Source organism: Cervus canadensis, chromosome 1 (genome assembly GCF_019320065.1).
Source record: "Cervus canadensis isolate Bull #8, Minnesota chromosome 1, ASM1932006v1, whole genome shotgun sequence".
NCBI lineage: Eukaryota > Metazoa > Chordata > Mammalia > Artiodactyla > Cervidae > Cervus > Cervus canadensis.
Window position 1 is genome coordinate 27,083,989 of NC_057386.1, and position 26,982 is coordinate 27,110,970.

Sequence of the window (26,982 nt, forward strand, 5' to 3'; positions counted from 1 at the left end):
GTTGACTTTTAACTATTTATTTGAAAATAAAACAGCAGGGCAGAAGGCATAATGAAATGGCGAAAGAAAAGGACATCTTTTAAACATATTTTCCATAATAATACTGTTGTTGTTGTTATTCAGTCACTAAGTTGTGTGCTAGTCTTTGCGACCCCATGAACTGAAGCACGCGAGGCTTCCCTGTCCTTCCCTATCTCCCGGAGCTTGCTCAAACTCATGTCCACTGAGTCAGTGATGCCATCCAACCATCTCATCCTCTGTCACCCCTGTCTCCTCCTGCCCTCAATCTTTCCCAGTGTCAGGGTCTTTTCCAATAAGTCAGCTCTTCGCATCAGGTGGCCAAAGGATTGGAGTTTCAGCTTCAGCATCAGTCCTTCCAGTGAATATTCATAATTGATTTCCTTTAGGATTGACTGGTTTGATCTCCTTGCAGCTCAAGGAACTCTCAAGCATCCTCTCCAGCACCACAGTTGGAAAGCATTGTACATGTGCAATATGAAGCACATTTTGGGAAAAAAAGAAAGGAGAGGAAGAACTCCCTCCTACTTATCATCTTGCTCAGTTTAGATTTGGCATCACACACACACACACACACACACACACACACACACACACACCTGTCTGTTCTCACAAACAACTTCCTCTCTTCCTTTCTCAGGGCTTGTCAGCTTCCACACTTTTGGCACTTGGGTCAGATCATTCTTGGTCATGGGCCTGTCCTGTGCCAACATTATATGTTACAGCATTCCGGGCCTCTACCCACTAGATGGCGGTGGCACCCCCCAGTGTGAAAACCATGATGTGCCCAGACATCTCCAAGTTTTCCTGGGTGGGGAGGTGGGAGTGGAGGACATACAGCCCCTGAGAACCTCTATTCCGGGCTCATTTTCCTACTGATGCTGAGACTCCACTGCCCCATTGCATATATACAACTTTTTAGGCATCATATGTGTGAGAACTCTTCTTTCTTGTGTAGCCCACAGCTCCATCTTAACTGGATTCTTTTCATAAATACTTAAACATCTTCAAACAGCCCTCCCTCAACAACACTTCCAGGGAACACTTAAGGCAGCACCAGTCTTTCCATTCCCTCCACATGTTAAGGGGTTGGTATTTTCCCAGCTTCATTTCTTCCTCCTCTTTCCATCCTCCCTCCCTCAAGTATGATTCAGGGACTTGCCATTCGGCTCCTGAAGCTTCCACTAAGGTCTTAGATGACTCCCCAGTGGACAAATGCAGTGTACATGAGGTTCACTAGAGCAGAACCAGATGGAGGCAGTGTGAGTGTGGTGTTGACCCTATTGAGTTTTGGCTTTTCAGAGGCGTCCTCGAGGAGACGTCGGGTGAACACTGATAGTTGAGGGCTGGAGTGAGAGGGGTGGCCTGGGCCACCAGTGTACCTGGGGATGGACCGGTGTGTGTGTACCTATATATGTAGCTGATGCCACAGGTGAGATGAGGTCTCTTGGAGAAGAGTGGATGCGTGGGACTTAAAGCAGATGTTCTCAAACTTAAGGGAACTTCAGAATCAACTGAAGGGCTTGCAAAAGGCAGATTGCTGGGCCCCACCCCCAGAGTTTTTAATGCAGCAAACCCTATGTAGCCACGGCGAGGGGGCGTTTGAGTTTCCAACCAGGTCCTCCCGAGATGCTGAAACTGCTGGTCGGCTACCACGCTTGGCGGTCCAGGTACCAGCTGGACGGTTCCGGTACCGCGCTGAACTGTCCTAGTACCGAGCTCTGCGGTTCGGCTAAAGAGCTTTGAGATCCAGGTACCGCGCTGGGCGGCCGGGTACCGAGCTCTGTGGTTCAGGCACCGCGCTTTGCGGGCCGAGTGCCGAGCTTTGCGGATAAGGTACCACGCTTAGCGGTCTAGGCACCAAGCTTTGCTGTCTGGCCACCGTGTGGGCGGGAGACGGCGCAGGGCTGCGGGACTACATCTCCCAGGTTGCCTCGCGCCGCTCGCGCGCGCCCCCTGCAGACGGCTCGGGGCGACGCTCGGCGGCGGGGGCCCCTCTGGAAGTCCGTGAGGGAGCGCGGGAGCCGCGGCGGCTGCTGGCTGTGGAGCGGAGCTGGCGGGTGAGTGGGGGCGGCTCCGACCACTCTCGCCTCGCGTCTGAGCCGCGTGGTCATCTCGGGCTGCGGGTCCCGGTCTAGGTCCGGAATGGGGGTCCGGGGTGCGGGGTCCGGCGCGGGTCGCGGGGCTGCCCCTCGCTGAGGCGGCGTCCGGCCCGTCCAGCCCGGGCGGCTGGACCCATGTCGCAGGTGGCGCGGCAGGAGACTGGCCTCCCCTCCGGGCCGTGGGTGTCCGGGAGCGCTGGACGGAGTCTGGCGCCGCGGACACGGGGCCCCAGAGGCGCCCCCGGCGAGGCCCCGCGGGAGCTGTCCCGGGTGCTGCGAGGCGGGGCGGGTGGCCCGTGCGGTCCGGGCCCCTGGGAACCGTGGGCTCCGCTGCGCTGGCCCGGCCCGCGCGGCGCACCTGGACCCGGGCGCCGTTGGGATGCCCGGTAGCCCGGGATGCGCAGCCTGTCAGGAGCGCAGGGGGACGCCTCCTCCCCGCGCATCCGGGGAACGCCGTTAGTTTTAGAAATTTTTTTTTTTTTTAAAGGGAATTTGGACCCTGAATATCTCATTTTTGAGGTGTGGGCGCTGCGTTTGCCAGCAGGTAAGTTTATATAATGAGCGCTGCTCCCTTGGAGAGACGCGTTCCCGGAGGCTGCTCGCCCTTGCCCTCTATCGGGAGCATTTCGCCCGCCGTGACGCGCTTATCCATCAGCAACTGCGGGAGCTGCAGGCAGCAGATAAAGCGCCGCTGAGTCGTCACAAGTCAAATTTTGGTTTCAGAAGATTTCTGTCATCTAGTTTCAAACAAGATGCTGTTTCTCATTTAAGATGGGAGACGAGGTTGGGGGTAGGGGCAAGCCTGCCATCCCCGATGCCTTACTCTACAGAAAACAGCTTTGCAGGACAAAGTCTGGAAGCAAACTAAGTTTGATTTGGTGCCCCAAACTAGACCTGGAGCCTCCTCTCTGAGGTCTCTTCGTTTTAATCTTTGTTTTTCCAGTTGATTTGTCTGCTTGCTGTACATGGACAATCTTTTCTGTTAAACAACAGAGGTCTCTTTCTAATGTTTGTACCCATTTCTTGTTTTCTATGGACCACCTCTCCAGAGCCTTGACTATTAAATAGGACATTTTTGTCTTGGGCTTGGTTTTAGGGGAATGTTGCCAGTGTTTCCTCACTAAGGATCTTGTTTATCAGATTAAGTCAGTTTCTGTTTTGTGGATTTCCACCCCGTCCCCAAATGCTTCTGTATAGCATGTATTGATATGACCATGTAGTTTTCTTCTTAACATTGCTAACATCACAGGAGATTATTTTGCTAGTTTTTCTGGCGCCAAAATCCTGGGATAATTTTAAATGCCCGTATGGGTTGTTTGATAGTGTCAGTTAGCTGACATTTTATTTAGGATTTTGGGATCTGTATTGATAAGAGATTGGTGTTATGTTTTTTCACCCTCCTCCCATGTCTGAGTTCATAATCAAGGTTATGCTGTCCTCAGTGGTGGAGAGGGGAAAGTTTTCTTCCTGCTCTGAAGCAGAAGGATGATCTGGTTCCAAAGTCTGGCAGAATCTGACTGCAGACCGCCTGGACTGCTGGTGGTGTTTGTTTTTGTTTTCTTTTTTTTAAAGAAGTTGGTATTAGTATTTAACTACCTTTCCATTTTTTTTTCCATCATTGGCTTTTCTAAGGTTTTCTGCCTCTTCAATCTAATACTTTATATGTCCTAGAAAATCATTAGCACTGTTGAAATTTAACATATGTTAATGTAATGTTACGTATAGTAGTCTGTTGTAAGAGAAAAAGTTTTCCATGTCTGTGGTGCACTGTTTCCTGTTTATACTTGTGTGCGTGTGTATGCATGCATGTGTGTCCACCTTTTCTCTTTTTTAATTGGCCAGACTTGCTTAATGCTTGCTTACTTTTCAAATAACCAGCTTTTGGATTTATTGATTAATCCTGTTGATTTTTTCTATGTCATTAATTTCTGTTCTTTTTCTTTCTCCTTAACTTGGGTTTATTTTACTCAAATTTTAGCCTTTTGAGTCAAAAGATTCGATCATATAATCAATCAGTCCTCCTAATGGAGGCAAGGACTTATAATTCCTGTCACCTCTTGTTTGACATTGGCTCTATTCTTACTTTAACTCTTCAAATTAGACATTATTGCTGTCATTATTTTCTAGGTTAGCATTTATTAAATTTATCTACCTGTTTACCATTGTCCTCACTCTTCATTCCTTCCTGACCACAGATGCTCTTTTTTGGATCACCCTCCTTCTCCCTGAAGTACCTTCTTTACAAGTTCTATCAATGATGATACATTTTTCTGTTTTTATAATATCTGAAAATGCCTTTAATTTGCCCACATTCTTGAATTTTGGTTTCAACTGTTTTCTCTAATCCAATGAGTCCAGAGTTTCATATATATGTGTGTGTGTGTGTGTGTGTTTAGCATTTTTAAAAGATAGTTTGTAGGTGGAAGGTTTGGGGACTTCATTTCCGCCATAGTGCTGAAAGATGAAAAATAGAAATTAATCTGTAGTCTAACAAGCTGTCAGTTTTAGTGACTTTTCCCTGTACAAAATTATATGTTAATCTCACATTTACTAAGTATAATTTATATTCTCCCGACCCTTATTTTTTGCTTGACGTATTGATTCTGAGAATTGTGTTAAGGACTTCCACTGTGATCGCTAGTGGTTTTCTTTTGTTCTATTCGTTTTTGTAATATTATTAAATATATACATTTATGAGCTAGCCATACCAATGTTGTTGCTTAGTCACTAAGTCGTGTCTGACTCTTGTGACCCCATGGACTGTAGCCCACCAGACTTCTCTGTCCATAGGATTTCCCAGGCAAGAAGATTGGAGTGGGTTGCCTTTTCCTTTTCCAGGGGATTCTGCATTGACAGGTGGATTCTTTACCACTGAGCCATCTGGGAAGCCCTATAAGCAATATGTATGCATGCCTCCGTGCTAAGTTACTTCAGCTGTGTCTGACTCTGCAACCCCCATGGACTGTAGCCGTCCAGGCTCTTCTGTCCATGGGATTCTCCAGGCTAGAATGGGCTGCCATGCCCTCCCAGAAGGGATCTTCCCGACCTAGGGATCAAACCCACATCTTCTGCAGCTCCTGCTTTGCAGGCAGATTCTTTACTGCTAAGCCACCAGGGAAGCCCTTTATCTGGCATATCTTCTAGTAATATTAATTTATTTTTGATTTTCTGTATTTTGTTTTAGGTGTTACTCTTGTGATTAGCTAACAGCAAGATTTTGTTTTATTCCTTAATGTTTGTCTTTTTTGAAAAGTTAGGGTAAATACACATATCATAAAATTTATCATCTTAGTCATTTTTAAGTGTACAGTTCACTAGTAGTAAATATATTCATGTTGCTGTGCAGCCAACCTGCAGAACTTTATCATCTGCAATATCTAAACTGTTCCCATTAAACAATACATACCCAACCCTGCCCCCAGCTCCTAGTAACAACCACTGTACTTTCTGTCTCTGTCAAATTGCCTGTTCTAGGTACCTCGTGCAGAATTTGTCTCTCTGTGACTGGTTTATTTCTCTTACTGTCGTGTTCTCAAGGTCATTCTATGTTGTAGCAGGTGTCCTTTCTTTCTTTATGAGACTGAACACTGTTCCATTGTGCATACAGACCACATTTTGCGTATTATTTCATCTGGGTTGCTTCCACATTGCAGCTATTGTTGGTAATGTTGGTCTTAACATGGGTGTACAAATACCTCTTCAAGACCCTGCTGTCTCTGCTTTTGGATATTTACCTAGACATCAAATTTCAAGATTATATGATCATTTTGTTTTTAATTTTTGGAGGTATCACTGTGTTATTTCCCCAGCAGCTGTACCTTTTTACATTCCTGAAACAGTGCGCAAGAGTTCCAGTTTTTCCTTATCTTTTGCAATGCTTGTTATTTTCTGTTTTTGTTTTTTGAAAGTAGCCATCTTAATAGGCATGAAATCTTTATCTTTCATTCAATGACTTTAACCTATTTATATTTGATTAATGTTATTTTGGGTCCTATTCCTGCCATCTTGTTTTATGTTTTCAATTTCTTGTGCTTACTTCCTGACAGCCTCCACCCTTTTCCTATTTTTTGTTGGGTTGACTGAGGTTTTTTTCTTTTTTTTCATTTTGTTCTATTTTATCTCTCTCAAGACATGGAAGTTACAAATACTGTTCTTACTCTGCTTGTGGTTTGGCACCCTTGAATTTGGAGACACCTTTTTACTGAGGTATAACATGAACATGTAAAGGTATACACATCTTACAGCTTGATGAATTTTGACCAATTAAATACATGTATAACCAGCAGGCAAAACAAGAAACAAACAAACAAACACAAATAAGAACAACCTTTCCCACATTCCAGATTCTGTCCTCCTGCTGCTCACTGCCAAGGATAACCCCTGCCATTTCTGACAATAGATTGGTTTTCCCGTTTCTGTGCTTGATAGCAATAGAACTGTACAGCACATGCTTCTTTGTATTTAGCTGCTTTCTGTCAACATTGCATTTGTGTAATTTGTAGGATTCTGGAGTGTGGTTGTGGTTTGTTCATTCCATTGCTGTGTACATTCCACTGTTTGTATGTATCACGATGCGGCTATCCATTCTACCTCAACTGGATTTAGGTGGTTTATAGTTTGGGGTTATCATGAATAGTGCTGCTGTGAACATCCTAGTACATGTCTTTGCTGGATGAATGTATGCATTTCTGTTGAGTATATATCTAGAAGTGAAATTGCTTGGTCATAGAGTGTGCATATGCTCAGTTTTTACAGATGCTGCCAAACAGTTTGCAATAGTGGTTGCATCAGCTTATGTACCCGAGAAGCATATGTGATTGCCTCACATCCTTGCAACTCTTGGTAATTCCGTTTTTATTTTAGTCATTCTGGTGGGTATGACATTACAGTTTTAACTTGAATTTCCCTGATGATAGATGAATTTGAGCTCTTTTGGTATCCTTAAGTTTTCACACATACCTAAGCATTTTTTCTCTTGATGTTTAAAGATAATCTGTATATATGAGATTTGGGAGTTTTGTACATTATGTGTCAACAGTTATAAGTTTAACTGATCATTTGTTGTCATTGACTGTTTTATCTTGTTTTTCTCATTTTGGATTCATTAGTTGTTTTGATTGCGTGCGTCCTTCAGTAACTTTTTTTTCGCTAGAGATTCAATGGGTGGTAAACTTTCTGAGCCTTATAAGTTTTAAAAATATTACAAAATTTTGCTTTTCCCTGTGAATACTCTTGACTGGGTATAGGATTCTAGGTTAAGAATGTCTGAGTTTCGAAGATAATTCTTTATTATCTGCTGGCCTCTAGTGTGGTCTTTGTAATCTGATTCTCACTTTGTTTTTTTGTTAACCTGCTTATTTCTCTGAAGCTCTACAATTTTTTGTTTTTTCCTAATATTCTAAAATCTCACCACTATTTGCCTTAGGGTGGATTTCTCTTGTTCTTCCTGCTTAGTTCTCGGTGGTCCCTTTCATTCTGTAGATAAATATAATATTTCTTTGGCCCTGGGGAAGTTTGAATGTTTCCCTGCCTCCTCCATTCTCTTCATTTTCTGCTTCTGGAATTACTGTTAAATGGATATTAGTATTTCTTGGGACTTCTCTGGCAGTCCATTGGTTAAGACTCTGTGTTTCCATTGCAGGGGGCGCGGGTTTGATCCCTAAGATCCCACATGCTGTGTGGCCAAAAAATAAAATAAGATAGTATGAAAATGGATATTAAGATTTCTTAATTTATCCTTCATGTTTCTTGACTTTTCTGTCAAACATTCTATCATTTTCGGGCTGCATTCTGGAAGATTCTACAAATCTAGTTTAGCTTTGTCCCATCAGCTCTTTAGCCCATCTGTTGAGTGTTTTTTTAAAATTATGTATTCAATTTTCAAGGTTTCTACTTTTTTAAAATTTAATTTTTGGAATAAATAAGATATTCAGTGTTCAAAAATTATACTGTAATAAAAACTACAAGTAAAAGGTGCCCCTATGTCTCCCCACAAAGTTCTCTGTCACCTCAAAAGCAGGTAACCATTGTTATTAGTTTCTTATATATCCTTTCAGAGACTCTTTATGAAAATACAAGTAAATATGAATTACATTCTTAAGTCCTCCTTTTTTTGCACAAATAGTACTGCCCTTGACCCTGCTCTCTTTTTTTTTTTTTTTTTTTGGGCTACATCCCCCAGGGCTTGAGGGATCTTAGTTCCCTGGCCAGGGATCAAACCTGGACCCAAGCAGTGAAAGTGTCCAGCCCTAAGCACTGGACCACCGGGGAATTCCCTTGACCAAGCTTTATTTTTCCTTTTTTAATCTTTTTTTGATGTGGACCATTTGTAAAGTCTTTATTGAATTTGTTACAATATTGCTTCTGTTGTTTATGTTCTGGGTTTTTTTTTTTTTTTTTGGATCTTAGCTCCCCAACCAGGGATCAGACCCTCATCCTCTACATTGGAAGGCAAAGCCCTAACCACTGGACCGCCAGGGATGTCCCCTGAGTGTACTTTTTAATTTCACCATGTAGAGATCTTTACCCATCAGTTGGCTCCTGCTTTTCATAGTCATGCCTCCCTTCCATCTTTCCAAAGACTTATAATAAATTCTTCTACATGCTTCATTGGACTTCCTAGGTGGCTTTGCGGTAAAGAACCCACCTGCAAGGCAGCAGGTACACGGGTTCTGTCTCTGGGTCAGAAAGATCCAGGAGAAGGAAGTGGCAACCCACTCCAGTATTCTTGCCTGGAGAATTCCATGGACAGAGGAGCTGGGCAGACTACAATCCACGGGGTCACAAAAGAGTCGGACACGGCAGCGACTGAACGACGACAACCATATGCTTCATTAACTCCTCTCTCAGGCATATGTCTTCCTGTTGACTTGGTGTCCCCATTTCACAATGTTGAGTAAAAACCGGGGGCATCTGCCTTCAGGTGCTCATACTCGTGCATGAGGGTTCCTGTTTGCCTGCCTGTCTCTTTGCTGCCTCTGGTCATTGCTGGAGACTGTGACGTGCTGCTGCGTGGAGTGTGTGGTCCAGGGCAGGGGCTCGTGTCACGGCCGCTCAGTGTGCAGGGAAGAGTCCCAGGGCCCTGGCCATCCCGCCTGCCGTGCCCCAGCTCATCTCCTTGTCAGATCCCACCCCTGCCCCTCATTCTTTCTGCTGATCTGGAGCCTGAAACCCTGCATGACGGGCTCCTCCCAGGCTGGTGCTGGGCTGTGGTTCACTTGGGCACTCTGACCCTGAGTATGCTGTGCCTCTCAGAAGTGTCTTAGGTGCTTTCATTGGCCACTGGTCGTGTTTCTTGTTCCCCAGGTCTCTTATTGATTTAGTGGTTTAAAAATATTTCTGTCGTTCCAAAGAATTTTAGGGTAGGAAAGCAGAAGTATGTATTTAGTCCAGTTTCCCCCACTGTGTCCACAAGTCCATCTCCAATATTATCTTTTATCTTGAATTAATTTCTGTTGTTGAGGGGGTCCCAAAGACTACCCCCAGGTTCAGAGATTTCCTAGAAGGTCTCACAGGACTTCTCACATTCTCACATTGTCATTCCCATGGCTGTGACTTATCACTGTGAAGGATACAAAGCAAGACGAGCAAAAGGAAGAGCCCAGAGGGGCCAAGCCCTGGGGACCAGGGGCAGGATTCTGAGAGTCCTCTCCTGGGGAGCCACCTGGCGACGAGTTGTGCAAACACAGCTGAAGCATTGTCCTCCAGGAAGCTCTCCTGAGACTTGGCCCCAGGGTCTTTTCTGGGTGCTGGTCACACCGGGCACCCTCTGCCTAGCATCCACCCAAACTCCAGACTCCCGGAAGGGAAGCAGGTGTTGAGCATAAACCACAGTGTTTGCACAAACAGTTAAGGGGCAATAAGAGCCTCTCTTATCAGTCCTGCAAACATCAGGAAGCAAAATCCAAGTTCCCAGACGCCAGCTAAGGGCCCACTGGCTCAGGCCTATCTTAGGCCTGCTCTGTTAACCCTTTGTTGTAAAATGGCCCTCCTATTTTCCACAGGGAAAAATGGATACCATACCTGGAGATGACTTTTCCCAGCCAAATTTACCAAGTGCCTTTTGCCCTCTCTCGGGAGAGAGCAGCATTTCTGGAGTATTACGGGTAAAGCACTGTTCCCTGTCTTTGGAATAAGCTGAAGTGTGTTGCATGGCAAGCAGCCTTGAGGGGCAGAGCATGGGGTGACCACTGGGCTGTTAAATGATCGGTTCTTTTGCTGGTCTTTGGTCACCAGTTTCAGGGCAAGTGGTGCAGGGCACATGACCATCCCCAGTGTCATGCGTATCTTTTCCTACATCATTCAGGTCACCTCATCCACCACAGGCTCTGCTCCCCAAACTCTGGCCATGGCCCCACCCATGGGGCATTTCATCCCTTACTTTTCTTCTGTGACTGGTTCAGTGGCTTTTCTTGCCTCACTTTGTGTCTGAGTTTAATCTCCCACAAGACTGAGAATTCCCTGAGGACCAAACAGCAAACCACATGTAGTTATAGACCCAGAGCCTCCCTGGCAGGGTGAAGCACTTACGCTGGTATCTGTTAGTGCTTCTGGAAGGAGCAGCTGCAAGGACATGGAAAGGCATCTCTTCTCCTTCCTTGATCCACACATCGCTGACTTGTGTTCTGTGATTAGGATGGTGTTGTAAACCTGTGTGTGTGTGTGTGTGTGTGTGTGTGTGTGTGTGTGTGCACATGCTCAGTCATGTCCAACTCTTCGTGACCCCATGGACTGTAGCCCACCAGGCTCCTCTGTCCTTGGGATTTCCCAGACATGAATACTGGAGTGGGTTGCCAGTTCCTTCTCCAAAGGAACAGCTTCTCCGTCCAAGCCCCTCTCTTGTCTTGTGTGCTTTTTCGTGCTTTCATTGGTTTATAGTTTATACATTTATAATTTATTCCTTTTTCTTCTATGTAGCCTGCTCTTTCATTCTCTCCCCCATCCCACGCCATGGCCGACTATTCTAATATGTTTAATACACATGTTCTTGTTGTATGTATTATTTTTTTAAGCATCATTGTAGTTTTATTTGTATATATTTGCCCAAATGTAACTGTTACGTATGCAGTCTCTCAGTGTCATCATGACATAATGTGCTCACATCTTTTCAAAATACTTGCATTTGAGTGAAGATCTCTACCCTACCAAATATCTCCAAATCTTGTGTGTATGTATTCTTAAGAATGTGTATTGTTTTGTGTGCATGTTTTTTCTTATTTTTTCTCTTTTAAAAAATTTAGTTTGTTATCTCCTTTGTTTCTTCTTTCTTTGTCTGTGTGGACTCTTAGTTGCAGTACACAGGATCTTTTGCTGTGGCACTTGCGCTTAGTTGCCTCGAGGCATGTGGGATCTTCATTCCTCACCAGAGATCAAACCTGTGTCCCCTGCATTAGAAGGCCGGTTCTTAACCACTGGACTGCCAGGGACGTCCCCATGGGAGGGTATTTTTAATTTACATAAATGGTGTCATGTTAGACTCTTCTAGTGTTATTACTCACCGCCATGTTTCTATGACTCATTCCTGTTGCTATGGTGACTATCCAGTTTGTGTATCCACCACATCCTGCCTCTCTCCCTCCTGGTGATGGACACCCATGTTGATTCCTACACCCAGACACTACAAACAGTGCTGAGGGAACCTCTCGTACATGTCCCGTATGGACTTCTGGGAGAATCTCTCTGGACTTGGGCCAGCAGCAGGACTGCCTGCTCACAGTGTGTGCCTGTACTTAGTATTTAGGACCAAGTACCACTGATTGCTTCTGAGTGAGGCCACACTATTCTGCATGTCCTCAGAGTGCATTGGATTCCAAAGACTTTTCTCTTTGCAAACACTTGGCATTGTCCAGCTTTCTGATTTTTAGCAGTCTTACTCTATTTACATTTCTCTGGTTACACTACTGAGTATATACACTTGAGAATACGTATGCTTGCTACCGTGTTGTGTTTTCTTTAATGTAAATTGCCTGTTCATGCTGTTTCCCCATTTTTCTTTTTTTTTTTTGGCCTCACCAAATGACTTGTGGGATCTTATTTCCCTGACCAGGGATCAAACCCTGACCCATTGCAGTGAAAGCCCCAGTCTTAACCACTGCACCATCAGGGAATATCCCCTCCATTTTCCAGTTGAGATTTCTGACTAGAATATTTTTTAGACATTAACCATTTACTGATTTTTAGATGATGCAAGTGGTTTCTCCTGATACATGATACCCACTTTGTTGTTAGGTCTTCGTTGAATGGAAATCCTTAATTCTGTAATCAAAATAACCAATTTGGGGGGAGGTAGGGGAGGAAAGGATTATGAGTTTGGGATTAGCAGATGTAAACTATTACATATAGGATGAATAAACAACAAGGTCCTACTGTAGAGCATGGGGAACTGTATTCAGTATCCTGTGATAAACTGTAATGGAAAAGAAATATGAAAAGAATATACACATACATATATATATTGTATTTCTGCTGTACAGCAGAGTGACTCAGTTATATATAACTGAGTTTTTTTATTTGCCTCCAGATACCAAGATAAATGCCTGTGTTTGTTAATTGACAACATGTTAATAATCAAAACATTTCACATAAAAATCCAGATTTCTAGCCTCTGTTGAATCAGCTGTGTTTCAGTGTCAGCTATAGTAACCGAGTGGTGGACTGTTTCCCACCTGGTGGGCCTCACTTGTTCCTGTGACCTCCTGGTCATATGGTCTTCTGAGTTTATGATCAGCCCCTGCTGTGTGTGGAACAAAACCTTGAAAATAAACAAGCATGATGATAGTTAGTGTCCATGAAGGTGCTATCTGAATGCGATTCTGGGGTGAAGTGGGCTTGGAGCTGAGAGCACAGTCCGGTGGCTGTTCTCATGATGGCAGTGTCAGCACAGGAAAGAAAACCAGCTGCGCTAGTAAATACTCTAGGCTTCTTAGGAGTCATAGTGTCTCACAGCCACTCCCCTCCTGCTCTTATAGCTCGAGGGGCATGCATGCATGATCAGTTGCTTAATCGTGTTCAACTCTTTTGCCATGCACTGTAGCCCGCCAGGCTCCTCTGTCCATCGGATTCTGCGGGCATGCCTACTGGAATGGGTAACCATGACCTCTTCCGGGGAGGGTTCGATCTTCCTAACCCAGGGATCAAACTTGCGGGTCCTGCAATTGGCAGATTCTTCACCATCTGAACCACCTGAACCACCTGGGAAGCTTGAAGGCAGCCATTGACAGTATGTCAGTGAATGTGGTCCATTCGTTTGGTCCAGACTTGCCCCGCAGACTGTCATTTTCTGACAACATTTTCTCCTGTTGTTTCTAAGGTGCAGGCTCACAGCTTTTGCCTGATCATGGGGAAGCAAGTACCTGCTTGTGCCATTGCTGAGGTGGTGCTGGTAATGAAGCACACTTTCAGTCTTCAGGCTCCAGCTCTGGGTGGGGAGACAGACAAGTGAGGAGAACAGGCCAGGATGGTCTATAGTGGAGCGTATCAGGGAAGACTTTCTGTAAGAAGGAGGCATCGAAAATGAGCGGGGAGAGGAATTAAGCAAGACAGAGGCAGGGCCTTTTTGTGCTTCGTTTGTAAAACCCAAGAGGTGACAGTTTCGCTCACTATGGCTGGAAAGCAGAGACCTGGTTTTGTGGTGGTAAGGAGTGGGGGCTTGGGGTGGAGGTAATGGGGGTGGTAACCAACCCTAAAGTGGGTAGCAGGAATGACAGGACAGAGACTGGGTAAAAATTCCACACAAAATCCCGAGTCCTTAAATTATCAGAGATTGATGATGACAACCCCCATGCTATCAAAATGTGTCAGAAAATAAGAAATCACAGAACTTTAAATTCACAAAATCAAAATAATCCTGATGGAGAAGAGTACAAGCCCACAAAAGTCAACTATAGACAAAGATGACATATGGATATATGCAAATATCCTAAATGAAACAGCAAAATGAATTCAGCAGAATGTCAAGTAGGTTTTCTTCTGGGAATTGAAGATTGCTTTGATATTAGGACATAGGTTAGTTTAATCCATTGTGTAAGTAATGAAAGGTGAAAGCTATGTAATCACTTTAAGAGAAACTGAAAAAGCACTTGATGGAATCTGACTCTGAACCTTTTATGTTTCCTTGAAAAGTATTCACAGTCCTGCCTTCAGGTGTGCAGGCTCCCTGCCTGCCCAGCTTCCTCACCTTTTTGCTTCCTTGGCAAACCTTGGCTCATTATTTCTTTTTTCTTTCTTAGCTTTTATCCACACTGTGTGAGGCATGTAGAATATTAGTTCCCCAACCTGGGATCGAACCCATGCCTCCTGCCTTGGAAGGCAAAGTCTTAACCACTGGACCGCTGGGGAAGTCCCTGTTTCTTTTTTTCCTTTTAAAATATTTATATTTATTTGGCGGTGCCGGGTCTTAGTTGCAGCATGTGGGATCAAGCTCCCTGACCAGGGATTGAACGCAGGCCTGCTGCATGGGGAGCATGGAGTCTTAGCCACTGGACTGCCAGGGAAGCCCCTCTGCTCATTATTTCTTCACCTTTTCCTTCCCCATGTCCTTTGTGACCCTTTCCTGTGTCCTCGGTGTGAAGTAAGTTACCTCTTCTCTCTGGTCTAGGGAGTACTATTCAGACCTCCTGTCTTGCATTTTGGTAGTAATTCTGTTTCTCTCTATACTTAGTTGATTTCCTTCTATCAGAACCTTGTCCCGGGGTGGGCGCTGGAGATACAGAGATGAGTAAGATGGTACTGGTAACTTGGCTCTTCACCCCCAAACCCATCCCCTTGCTCCCCTGGCCACTGACTCCAGCTAAAGGTACAGGTGGAGGCTCCAGGGGAGACCAGGATGTGAGAGGAGGGGGAGCAAGGGGATTTCTCTCCCCTATTTTCTGCCTTGGAAGGTGTCTCAGGGGTGGTCCCAGCTCCAGCTGAGGGATAGTTGCCTCTGGCCTTTGTCCCACTGAGACAGGCTGGGACGGGAGCCTTTGCTGCAGTGCTTGCACCTGGACAGGCCTCTTCTCCACAACAAAGTACAAAGAAACTATATGGAGCTAAAAATAACTGTGTCTGGGCAGTTGGGGTAAATTCTGGACAAAAGATACAAAGAGACCAAAAAACCCAGCAGCCACTTTTGAAGAACCTTGAACAAAAGCAGGGTGTTGGGAACAAAAGCAGGGTGTTGGGAACAAAAGCAGGGTATTGAGCATGCCCCCTGCACCCAACACCACCCTCACCTAACATGAAAAACAAGCTCACCCCCACTCAGGGACCGAGCAAGGGAACCTGTTACTTGCTCTCTGTATCCCCTGCTGCAGCAGTTCATTTCAGTTCAGTCGCTCAGTCATGTGACCCTTTGTGCTTAGTCCTGTGACTCTTTGTGACCCCATGGATTGCAGCACACCAGGCCTCCCTGTCCGTCACCAACTCTTGGAGCTTGCTCAAACTCACATGCATTGAGTTGGTGATGCCATCCAACCATCTCATCCTCTGTCGTCCCCTTCTCCTCCCACCTTCAATCTTTCCCAGCATCAGGGTCTTTTAAATGAGTCAGTTCTTTGCATTGGGTGGCCAAAGTATTGGAGTTTCAGCTTCAGCATCAGTTCTTTCAATAAATATTCAGGACTGATTTCCTTTAGGATGGACTGGTTGGATCTCCTTGCAGTCCAAGGGACTCTCAAGAGTCTTCTCCAACACCACAGTTCAAAAGCATCAATTCTTTGGCACTTAGCTTTCTTTATAGTCCAACTCTGAGTCCATACATGACTACTGGAAAAACCATAGCCTTGACTAGATGGACCTTTGTTGGCAGTAATGTCTCTGCTTTTTAATATGCTGTCTAGTTTGGTCATAACTTTTCTTCCAAGCAGCAAGCATCTTTTAATTTCATGGCTGCAGTCACCCCCCAAAAATAAAGTCTGTCATTGTTTCCACTATTTCCTCATCTATTTGCCATGAAATGATGGGACCAGATGCCATGATCTTAGTTTTCCGAATGTTGAGTTTTAAGCCAACTTTTTCACTCTCTTCTTTCACTTTCATCAAGAGGCTCTTTAGTTCTTCTTTGCTGTCTGCCATAAGGGTGGTGTCATCTGCACATCTGAGGTTACTGATATTTCTTCCGGCAACCTTGATTCCAGCTTGTACTTCCTCCAGCCCAGCTGCAGTAGGGACTCTAACAAAGCCTTGCCTGAATTTCTTGTCTGTCCTCTGGTCACTTTCTATGGACTGGAGAAGGTCAAGAACCCTGATTGGTATCACCACCTCCTTTCTTTGCTCCTCCAGTCTTACTAAACATGCTGGAGGGCTCCTACTGTTGTGAGTCTCTGGTTTGCTCTCCATCCCACTTAGTGTTTTAGTCATTTCCCAAACCTTTTGGGGCTTCCTTGGTGGCTCAGTGGTAAAGTATCTCCAATGCAGGAGATACAGGTTTGATCCCTGGGTTGGGAAGATACCCTGGAGTAGGAAATGGCAACCCACTCCTGTATTCTTGCCTGGAGAATCCCATGGACAGAGGAGCCTGGTGGGCTACAGTCCATGGGGTTGTAAAGAGTAGGACACAATTGAGCATGCATCACTTGCTTCACTTGCAAACCTTGTGACCAGTTCCCATATTAAATTCCCTCTGCTGAGCTTTGTTGTTGTTGTTCACTTGCTAGGTCATGTCTCTTTGCGACACCATGGACTGCAGCATGCCAGGTTTCCCTGTCCTCCACTGTCTCCTGGGGTTTGCTTAGACTCATGTCTATTGAGTCAGTGATGCCATCCAACCATCTCATCCTTTGCCGCCCCTTTCTGCTTTTGCCCTCAGTGTTTCTCAGCATCAGGGTCTTTTCCAATGAGTCAGCTCTTTGCACACAGGTGGCCAAAGTGTTGGAACTTCAACTTCTGCTGAGCTACTGCTCTTGAATTCTGTTTTCCAGATTGGACCCTGCCCAGTATAGACAAGAACCCCACTTCTAGATGCCCACCATCCTACAGGACAGACATGGAAACCATTGTGATTTTGTCTGTTTCATGCTGCTTCCTGCCTTCTTGGGCACAAGGATTGGCCATCACCCAGACTGACACCATCATAGGACTTCACACTCCTTGTTCACAGAGGCTTTTCCAGGAGTCATATCATGTCCCAGATCAGGCTAATCACTTTTCTCTGAGTTTGAAATGGGTCTGGTGCAGCCAGAGCCCCCTACCCTCTTGGGAGTCATAGGAGGTGTGAGTTCTGTGAAAACTTGGTCTTTGGTGTGTTTTTTTAAAATTTTATTTATTTATTTTTTTAATTTATGAGCTTGATCTTTGTTTGGTTCAGTGTATGTCTCCAGTGCGTAGTGAGTACCCTGTCAACACAATTTCATAAAATTTAAGGTGCCATCCATTTTCAAACAATTATTTTGTGTTCCACTAAGAAAGAAAAAAAATACTGTTAATTAAACCATAACATAGTTTTTTATGTGCACTTTTTATTTTAGATGTATGAAAAGATCTTTTAGACATATTTAAGACAGTTTATATCATACAGTGTTTTTATTTGTATATAAATAGGAAAGTGTAAGTGCTGTTAGCTGCTTAAGGCATTTCTAAAACCTCTTCTTTTTTATTTATTTTTTTCCCATTTATTTTTATTAGTTGGAGGTTAATTACTTTACAATATTGTAGTGGTTTTTCCCATACATTGACATGAATCAGCCATGGATTTACTTGTATTCCCCATCCCGATCCCCCCTCCCACCTCCCTCTCCATCCCATCCCTCTGGGTCTTCCCAGTGCACCAGCCCTGAGCACTTGTCTCATGCATCCAACCTGGGCTGGTGATCTGTTTCACCCTAGATAATATACATGTTTCGATGTTGTTCTCTCGAAACATCCCACCCTCGCCTTCTCCCACAGAGTCCAAAAGTCTGTTCTGTACATCTGTGTCTCTTTTTCTGTTTTGCATATAGGGTTATCGTTACCATCTTTCTAAATTCCATATATATGCGTTAGTATACTGTATTGGTCTTTATCTTTCTGGCTTACTTCACTCTGTATAATGGGCTCCAGTTTCATCCATCTTATTAGAACTGATTCAAATGAATTCTTTTTAATGGCTGAGTAATATTCCATTGTGTATATGTACCACAGCTTCCTTATCCATTCGTCTGCTGATGGACATCTAGGTTGTTTCCATGTCCTGGCTATTATAAACAGTGCTGTGATGAACACTGGGGTGCACTTGTCTCTTTCAGATCTTAAAACCTCTTCTTTTTTAAAATAATTTTTCATACTAAAAATTTATTAACTTTTAATACCAACAAATGTCCAGTTATCAAATTCCTATTAAAATCTCCTGTTTTTAAAAAATTTATTCATTGTTTTCTTTTTGGCTGCACTGGGTCTTCGTTGCTGTGTGCATGCTTTCTCTAGTTGTGGGAGCCGGGGCTACTCTTTGTTGCAGTGTTCAGGCTTCTCATTGTTCTGGCTTCTCTTGTGGAGCACGGGCTCTAGAACACACAGGCTCAATAGTTGTGGTGACTACCGCTTGCCCTGCAGCATGTGGGATCTTCCTAGACCAAGGATAGAACCCGTGACCCCTGCTTTGGCAGGCAGATTCTCAACCTCTGGAACACCAAGGAAGCCCTAAAACCTTCTCTTCTGAGTCACTTTTGACTCCAGGTCGTTGGTGATTTTTCACAGATGAAGTCCCCTCTGCCACCAAGAACCCTGGTAACATGCTGTGTGTGGTTGTGAAAGTGTTCCACGTTGTCTCCAGGGTTTTCTTTTGAGCTGTGACACCCATTCTGTGAATCTGATACTGGCCCTTCCTTATCTCACCTACAGATCTGAGATCTGCAGACTGTGTTGAGAAAGCAGCTAGGACTCACACTGCTCCTTCGATGGCCCTTCTTGGTGTGTAGCCTGAAGTAGTGTAGGACTGTGGTCAGCTCTAAGGCCACCTGGAGTGAAAACCAGGTTTCTGTGCTTTTCAGGGAGCTTATTCTGTCATGGACTGAGCAGCACTGACCAGCCAGCAGTGACCGTAGGAGGCGTGCTGACCTCAGGGATGTTACCATGGGTGTCTTAGCATTGAGGGATTGTGATATTTGCACAATTAATCAATCAATGAATCTGGTGTGGCCTGAACCCACCCTCCCTGAGAAGCACGCAGAAAGACGTAGGGAGAGGCTCTCCCCTGGTCCAGTGGTTCCTTGGGCCACATCTACCCCTGCACTTTCCAGGGTTTATTTACGAAATCTGGTCCTCCTTCCCTCTTCCTTTGTGAAACTAGTTCAGATTCGTTTCATGTCACTTGCAACCTAGTGAATCCTGACTAATCCAGAAGCTTGTAAAATGATTATAAACAGTGTGATGTGTGCAGGAATTAAAAGTATATTCAGGCTCTGAAGTAGCATCAAGGAGAGAGAGAGACCTGCTCCGTCCGAGGAGGTCAGGCCACAACTCTAGACTCTCCCAGGTGAGGTGGGGCCTACCTCCTGGGTGCCTCCCAAGGACCCCGTGTACACTGCAGCTTCCAACTACTTGCTTTCACTCTTTCTCACCACATAATTTTAAAAAATCAGTTCAGAGGAGGATGAAACCTGTGTTTTTTATTCCCATTTATAATCACATAATTACCTTTACCTGTGCTCCTTAAATTTTTGTGTGTGTGAATTTGCATTTCCATTTGGGCTCACTTGCTCTCACCTTGAATAACTCCCTCCAGCATTTCTTGTGGGGCTAACAACAAGTTCTCTGCAGGATGGCAGACATTTTATTGGCTTCTGCGTGCCAGCATGGCTATAATAAGATCTGAGGCTGGTCTTACAGGCTGGTCTTAAAGCAGTAGGACATGACTCACCTGGAATGAATCATTCCATTGCTGCAGGTGACTTTTGAAACTTTACAGCTCACCCTAAAGGTGACAGTACACTGGTGTGTCTAGCCACCAAGCTATCGGTGAACTAGGGCTTTTCTTTTGCTGCCAGGCACTCTTTCTGTATTGCTTTGTGACTCCCCCCACCCCCCATCCCCACTTGCCCTGTTTCAAATGTTTATCTTTACCATCTTTATTTATGTATTTCTGGCTACACTGGGTCTTCGTTGCTGCGAGCAGGCTTTCTCTAGTTTTAGTGCTCGGTCTTCTCATTACAGTGGCTTCTCTTGTGAGCAGGGGCTCTCAGATGCAAGGGGCTTCAGGAGTTGTGGTGCATGGGCTTAGTTCCTTTGTGGCTCATGGGATCTTCCTGGACCAGGGATCAAACACATGTCCTCTGCATTGGCAAGTGGATTCTTAACAACTGGACCATAAGGGAAGTCCCTACTTTGTGACTTTTAAGTCATTTGTTCAATTTCTTTTTTCTTTAAATTTATAGTGCAGAAAATTTCAAACATTCACAAAAATACACAGCCTCATATGGTACATTTTCATGTACCCATGACCTGGCTTCAGTGATGATTTAACTCACAGCCAGATTTGTTTTATAAACTTCCACCTAATCATCCTCAATCTTATTTTGTAAGTCACTCAGTTTCTTTTCCTCATTTTCTTCCAGGAAAGAGTGTGACAGTATCCTGAACAAACTGAATTAAGGTGTAAAGAGAAAACCCTGTAAAACCCTTTGATGTGTAGTAAGTAAATGAAAGCTGTATTAAAAGTGTGGGACTAAAAAAAAAGTGTGGGACTTAGTCACTATAAGCAACAACAAAGGATGCCTAACACCATGTGCTGGGTTTGTTTTTCTTTAAAGGAGCTGTAGTCTGGCATTTTAACAAGAGTTACAAATGACAGGGTGGTGTAGACTGAGTCTAGCTCTGAGACTGTAATGATACAGGACTGTAAGCTTACAGCTTTTTCTGTTGACTGTAAGTGTCAGACATTTTAAAATTTAGGGCTTCCCCTGTGGGTGAGTGGTTAAGAGTCTGCCTGCCAGTGCAGAGGATGTGGGTTCGATCCCTGGTCTGGGAAGAGCTCACATTCCTCAGAACAACTTCACAAGCCCCTGCGCTGCACCTACTGAGCCCAAACACTGCACCTGACTGAGACTGTGGGCCATGACTACTGAAGGCTGCACAACCTAGAGCCTTCGGTCCTCAATAAGAGAAGCTGCCACGGTGAGAAGCCCTCAAACCACAACTAGAGAAAGTCCACACGCACCAATAAAGACCCAGCACAGCCAAAAATAAATATATTAAAATATTTTTAAAATGTAGTCTTATAATTAAAAAAAACACTAATTCAATAAAATTATTTTGGAGAGAAATCGTGTTGAAAGATTTTAGTAGTATCCTCAGAGTAAGATGTTTTGAATGGTTCTTCTGGATATAACCTGCTATTCATTGTGAGGACACACGTTTTACTTACTAGCTTCAAATTGATTTTGCTGAGAGAAATAAGGCCTTTTGTTGGTCATTCTACAGTCTCTCACCTGTCTCCCCAGTGATATAGGAAATGCATTTGCAGGGTTGACAGAGGAAATTAGGATTTTTTGTTGTTGTTGTTCTGGAGTATATAACACTTAGGCTTATACTTGATAGCTTCACTTCAATGAGCATCCTCCTTTAGTTAAACTGGCCTTGGGTATTCTCCAGGGAAAAATATATTGTTAGATTTTTTAACACAAGTGTGTGCATGAACTGGTGAAGAAGAACTTCCTTTAGTCACAATTTCAGAGTTACAGAAGCACATGTTTGTTATTATGATCTTGCAAGTTTGCTAACTGCTTTACTGAAAATAGTACATGGAAAAATACAGCACAGTATGTCCCAAATAAGCCCGTGGGTATTTCTTTTTAAAAGTTATAATTTAAATTCTGTCTTGAACTTGTCAAATGCTTTCTTTTAAAATACATGTTTATATAAGCACTTGCTTTAGTGCTTTTGTGATTGAACCAAAAGGGCTTCCCTGGTGGTAAAGAATCTGTCTGCCTATGCAGGAGACTCGGGTTTGATTCCTGGGTTGGGAAGAGTCTCCTGGTGGAGAAAATGGCAACCCATTTCAGTATTCTTGCCTGGAGAATCCTGTGGCTAGAAGAGCCTGACAAGCTGCAGTCCATGGGGTTGCCAACGAGTTGGACATGACTTAGAGACTAAACAACAATTGAGCCAAACAGCAAGGAGAATGGGCAGCTTCTACTCAAAAGACTGAAACTCCCCCAGGTCTCTTGGGGAGGGGTTTTTAAAGACAGTGTTAGTGGTGGGGATTGTAGGGGGTGTGATCAGCTTGTACAACAATTCTCTGACGGTTAGTGGCAAGGTGATCAGGAGTCAACATCCACAACCTTCTGGTTCCAGGGGGTCTGAGGTCTACGTGCTGGTGGGCTGCGTGCACTTAACTCCAGCTGGTGGGGGTGTCAGTCTCTGCACCACTCAGAGGACGTGGCTTAGACTACTATCTAGAGCTCTCGAGGAGGAACTGAAGGTCCGGTACCTGTGTTGTGGCTTAACTGTTATTATTTTGTCTTACTTAACTGTTTTCCTTTGTTTCTGCATTTTCACACTTCTCTGATTAACTTTGGAACTCAGGGAAGGCCTGGGAAGCTAAAGCTTTTCTACAAACAAGAGGCAGGGGACACGGTGGGGTGGGGTGGGATTTCTGTTCCTGGGAAGCCTCTGCAGGGTCCTGCTCAGTTTAACTTTTCTTTTGAATTTGCTTTATTCGTCTGTTAATTCAACAAATATTTACTGATTCCCTGATCCGTGCTAGATAGTGTTCTAGCTACTGATGATGGGTGGGAAGTGAGGCAGACAAGGACCCTGCTCTCAGTGAGTTTATAATCCAGTGAAAACTTCAGGCTGTGGCCAGCCTGTGTGGAGGACATTGAGTCGCCGGTAGTGTGAGAGTGAGTGAGCTTGGGGGCAATACCTGATCACGGTATTTATACTTTAATTTAGTTACTGTTTATCGGAGCAATAATATGGGAGAATGGAAAAACCATGGACTTATTCTGTGTAAACCTTAGGTTTTCTAACACACGTTGTGTCAACTTCAGAAAATTATATAATCTGTCTGATTCCCAGTTTCTTCAACTACTCCAAGGGTAAAAGAATACTACCTAGTTCAGAGGGGCTTTTTGAGGAATAAATGTGACAATTTAAGCAAAAACCTTAGCAAGGTGTTTGATCTCTAACAGTTGTTTATAAATAGTAGCTGACATATTTCTAGAGGCTTCCCTGGTAGCTCAGCTGTTAAAGAAGCTGCCTACAATGCAGGAGATCCTGGTTTGATTCCTGGTCAGGAAGATCCATTGGAGAAGGGATAGGCTACCTACTCCAGTATTCTTGGGTTCCCTGGTGGCTCTGCTGGCAAAAAGAATCTGCCTGCAATGTGGGAGATCTGGGTTCGATCCCTGGGTTTGGTAGATCCCCTGGAGCTTAATTGCTTTCTTCATTAAAATTAAAAAGTAAGTTCTCCCATGATTTCATAAATTTTTCTATCTGGTACCTAATGAGATGTTTTAAAGAGAGCACCTTAAATAGCCTTTCATGCCCATGGTCACCATGGTAACTGCTAGCATGGGAACTTGCTGCTATGGGCTTATTCATTTCCATGAATCGTCACAGTTTAATGTACATCTTCTCTTGGTCAGATTTTGTTGAGGTCATAATTCACAGGAAGGAAACTACATTTGTATTTAATGCAGCAAAGTTTTGTAGAACTGAAAAGTAATAAATACATCAAGAATCTGGACACCAAAGCAGGGTTCTAGTGCAGAAACAGCAGCACCACCGAAGTTTCTTCTGTGGGAATACAACACATTGTGGTTCAGAGGAGTTTTACTACCCCATCCAACTAGGGGTGCAAGCCACAGACTGGGAGCAGGCAGAGACCCCAAGATACCAAGTCTCTCAGGGCGGCTGATGGGAACTTTCCATAGAGGAGATTCCAAGGCCAAGGTGGTCATCTTCTTAGACAGGCAGCCAGTCAAACACCTTAGAAGAGCATGGGGCACAGGGAAGCAGGCACGTCAGAACAATGAAGCCTACAGCCGGCCCAGGAGACCTGGCAGGGTCTGTGAACAACAGCGAGAGAAGGTAGGACAGCTTGGGGAACTACTAAGCTGACTTGAGGGTTTCTCAACCTGCTGGCGCATCTGTGTTCCTAACAACTCACTTTGTCTTGGATCTACTTGTCCTGGAGACAGGATCAGGCTAAATAGCACCCTTTCTTCCTTTCCTTCTTTCTCAGGTAAGGAGGTCTCTCCTCTGTCCCAAATCAGAGGCCAGCGGGTCCTACCAAGAGCTTTGTCAACTACCCCCTCCTCATTGACACTCTGACTTCTCTCTCTACTGATTTTTTAAAAATATCTTTATTTATTTGGCTGTGTCGGGTCTTATTTGTGGCACTCGGGATCTGTAGTTGCAGTATAGCGGATCCAGTTCTCTGACCCAGGATCGAACCCACGCCCCCTGCGTTGGGAGCGTGGAGTCTTGGCCACTGGACCACCAGGAAGTCCTTCTACTGATTTCTCTCTCCACCTGTAAACATGCTCAAAAGTTTCCTATCTTAAAAAGGAGTCCACCCAAACTCTCTACTCTGACCTTTAACTGTTGCCTTCCTTTCATGGCTGTTTTCAGGAATCGCTGGACTTTGTCTCTCAATTCCTCCTTAACTCTGTGACTTTGCTTCTTTTTGAAAAAAATTAATTAATTTTGGCCACAGTGAGTCTTCACTGCTGCATGTAGGCTTTTCTGTAGTTGTGGAGAGTGGGGACTAGCTGTATCGAGTGGGGGCTAGTGGCGGTGAGTGGGGGCTAGTGGTGGTGAGTGGGGGCTAGTCGTGGTGCACGGTTTCTCCTCCCGGGGGCTTCTCTTGATGCAGAGCCTGGCCCTGAGCGCAGGCTCAGTAGCTGTGGTGCACAAGCTTAGTTGTCCCACGGCATGTGGGCTCTTCCTGGATCAGGGATCAAACCAGTGTCCCCTGTATTGGCAGGCTGATTCTTAACCACTGGGCCCCCAGGAAAGTCCTGTGACCTTGCTTCTAGCTCCGTCTTCTGTAGACTTTGTTCTTGCTACGTTCAGCAGTGGGTATGTCCATCTGTCCTCTGTACTCTTCCAGTTGAGTGTCTCTGCATTTCAAATTCAGCAAGAAATGAACTCATCATCTGCTTCAGTGCTATGATGGTTTGAAAATACACCTGCAAACTCTTTGATACTTTTCCTTTCAAGAGGTGGGGCTTAATGCCCTGTCCATGAACACGGGCTGGGATTAATCACTCCCTCCTAATGAGTGGCATAGGGCAGAAAGGATGTGTGAGACTTGAGGGTCGTTAAAAACATTGTGGCCTCCTCCTTGCTCTCTCTTGGGTCACCTGGTGTAGGGGAAGACGTGTGCCATAACTGAAGGATATTCAAGCCACCTATAGAAAGAAGGCAAGAAACAGAGGTTTCACTGGGCAAGAAACAGAGATCTGTCAACAGCCAGCGGTTATTTGCCAGCCATGTGACTTGAACTCCTTGGAGCTCCTGTCCCAGTCAAGTCTTCAGATGGTGCAGCCCCAGCTTAAGTATAATACAGCAAAGCTTCTCCTTGATTCCTCACCCACAGAAACTGTGAGATGATAAATGATAAATATAATAAAATTTAGCAAGCTGCTAAATGTTATAGGTATTTGTTACATGGCAGTAGATGAACAATGCACATGGCAAACCTTGTCTTTCACAATCTCAACAAATTGTTTGCAAACCAGAAACACCTCCTTCCTCCTCAAAATTCAACTGACACCCAAGTTCTATTATTTATATTTAGGTATCTATAAGATCATGGCATCTGGTCCTATCACATCATGGCAAATAGAAGAGAAAAAAGTGAAAACAGATTTTAGTTTCTTGGTCTTCAAAATTACTGTGGACGGTGACTACAGCCATGAAATTAGACAGTGTATTAAGAAGCAGAGATGTCACTTTGCCAACAAAGGTCCGACTAGTCAAAGCTATGGTTTTCCCAGTAGTCATGTATGGATGTGCAAGTTGGACCATAAAGAAGGCTGAGCGCCAAAGAATTTATGCTTTTGAATTGTGGTGCTGGAGAAGACAATTGAGAGTCCCTTGGATTGCCAGGAGATCAAACCGGTCAATCCTAAAGGAAATCAACCCTGAATATTCATTGGAAAGACTGATACTGAAGCTGAAGCTTCACTACTTTGGCCAGCTGATGTGAAGAGCTAACTCATTGGAAGAGACCCTGGTGCTAGGAAAGATTGAGGGCAGAAGGAGAAGGGGATGGCAGAGGATGAGATAGTTAAATGGTATCAATGACTCAATGGCTATGAATCTGAGTATACTCCGGGTGAGAGGGGAGGACAGAGGAGCCTGGAATGCTGCAGTCCATGAGGTCCCAAAGAATCGCACATGACTTCACGACTGAACAACAGCAACAATTTGTTGATTCAGTGTCTTATGAATTTCTGTTTCACTCTCCATGTATGGTATCTCATCTAGACTGTTTAAATTGCCTGGAAACCGGTTTCTTGCTTCCAGCTTTATTCCCTTATAATATGTCCTCCATGCTGCCATAAGAGCAGTTGTTCTAAAGTATGAGTTTTATCTCCTTGCTTCTTTGCTTAAATCATCCTCATTGACTATACAGTTTCCATGTAATTCTCCAGGCCAGGATACTGGAGTGGGTAGCCTATCCCTTCTCCAGGGGATCTTCCCAACCCAGGGATCGAACCCAGGTCTCCACACTGCAGGCAGATTTTTTACCAGCTGAGCCACAAGAGAAGCCCCTCATTGACTAGGGCTTATCAAGTCCGGACACCTTAGCAGTACAGGTAAAGCCATTTGAGGTTTGAGTGCTTCTTCCTCTTCACTGTGGCACGCCATATGTATTCCTTGAAATTCAGAGCATGATTTGATAGAGGAATTCTGCTAACCGCTTGTTCTGTTTTCCCTCTGGCCAAAACATGTATCATTA

General features: G+C 44.5%; 1 protein-coding gene and 1 long non-coding RNA gene across 6 annotated transcripts in view; both read left to right on the forward strand.

The window, feature by feature from the left end:
* The window catches only part of SPECC1 (sperm antigen with calponin homology and coiled-coil domains 1), a 210,789-nt gene that overhangs the window by 11,636 nt on the left and 172,171 nt on the right, over window positions 1–26,982 (forward strand). The window contains exons 1-3 of one of the 5 annotated variants that reach the window (XM_043473068.1): window positions 2,064–2,078; window positions 2,608–2,664; window positions 20,624–20,699. The exons of 1 other annotated variant lie outside the window; for it this stretch is intronic. In XM_043473068.1, coding sequence (XP_043329003.1) covers window positions 20,693–20,699 — 7 coding nt within the window. In that variant the 5' untranslated portion in view covers window positions 2,064–2,078; window positions 2,608–2,664; window positions 20,624–20,692. Of the gene's footprint in view, window positions 1–1,989; window positions 2,079–2,607; window positions 2,665–20,623; window positions 20,700–26,982 lie in introns of those variants that run through there. 3 more of the 5 variants (XM_043473069.1, XM_043473070.1, XM_043473075.1) reach the window with 3 other exon arrangements.
* LOC122444627 lies at window positions 176–16,997 on the forward strand. The gene is made up of 3 exons (XR_006270331.1): window positions 176–218; window positions 16,754–16,758; window positions 16,852–16,997. It is a non-coding gene; the product is annotated as an uncharacterized LOC122444627 (long non-coding RNA).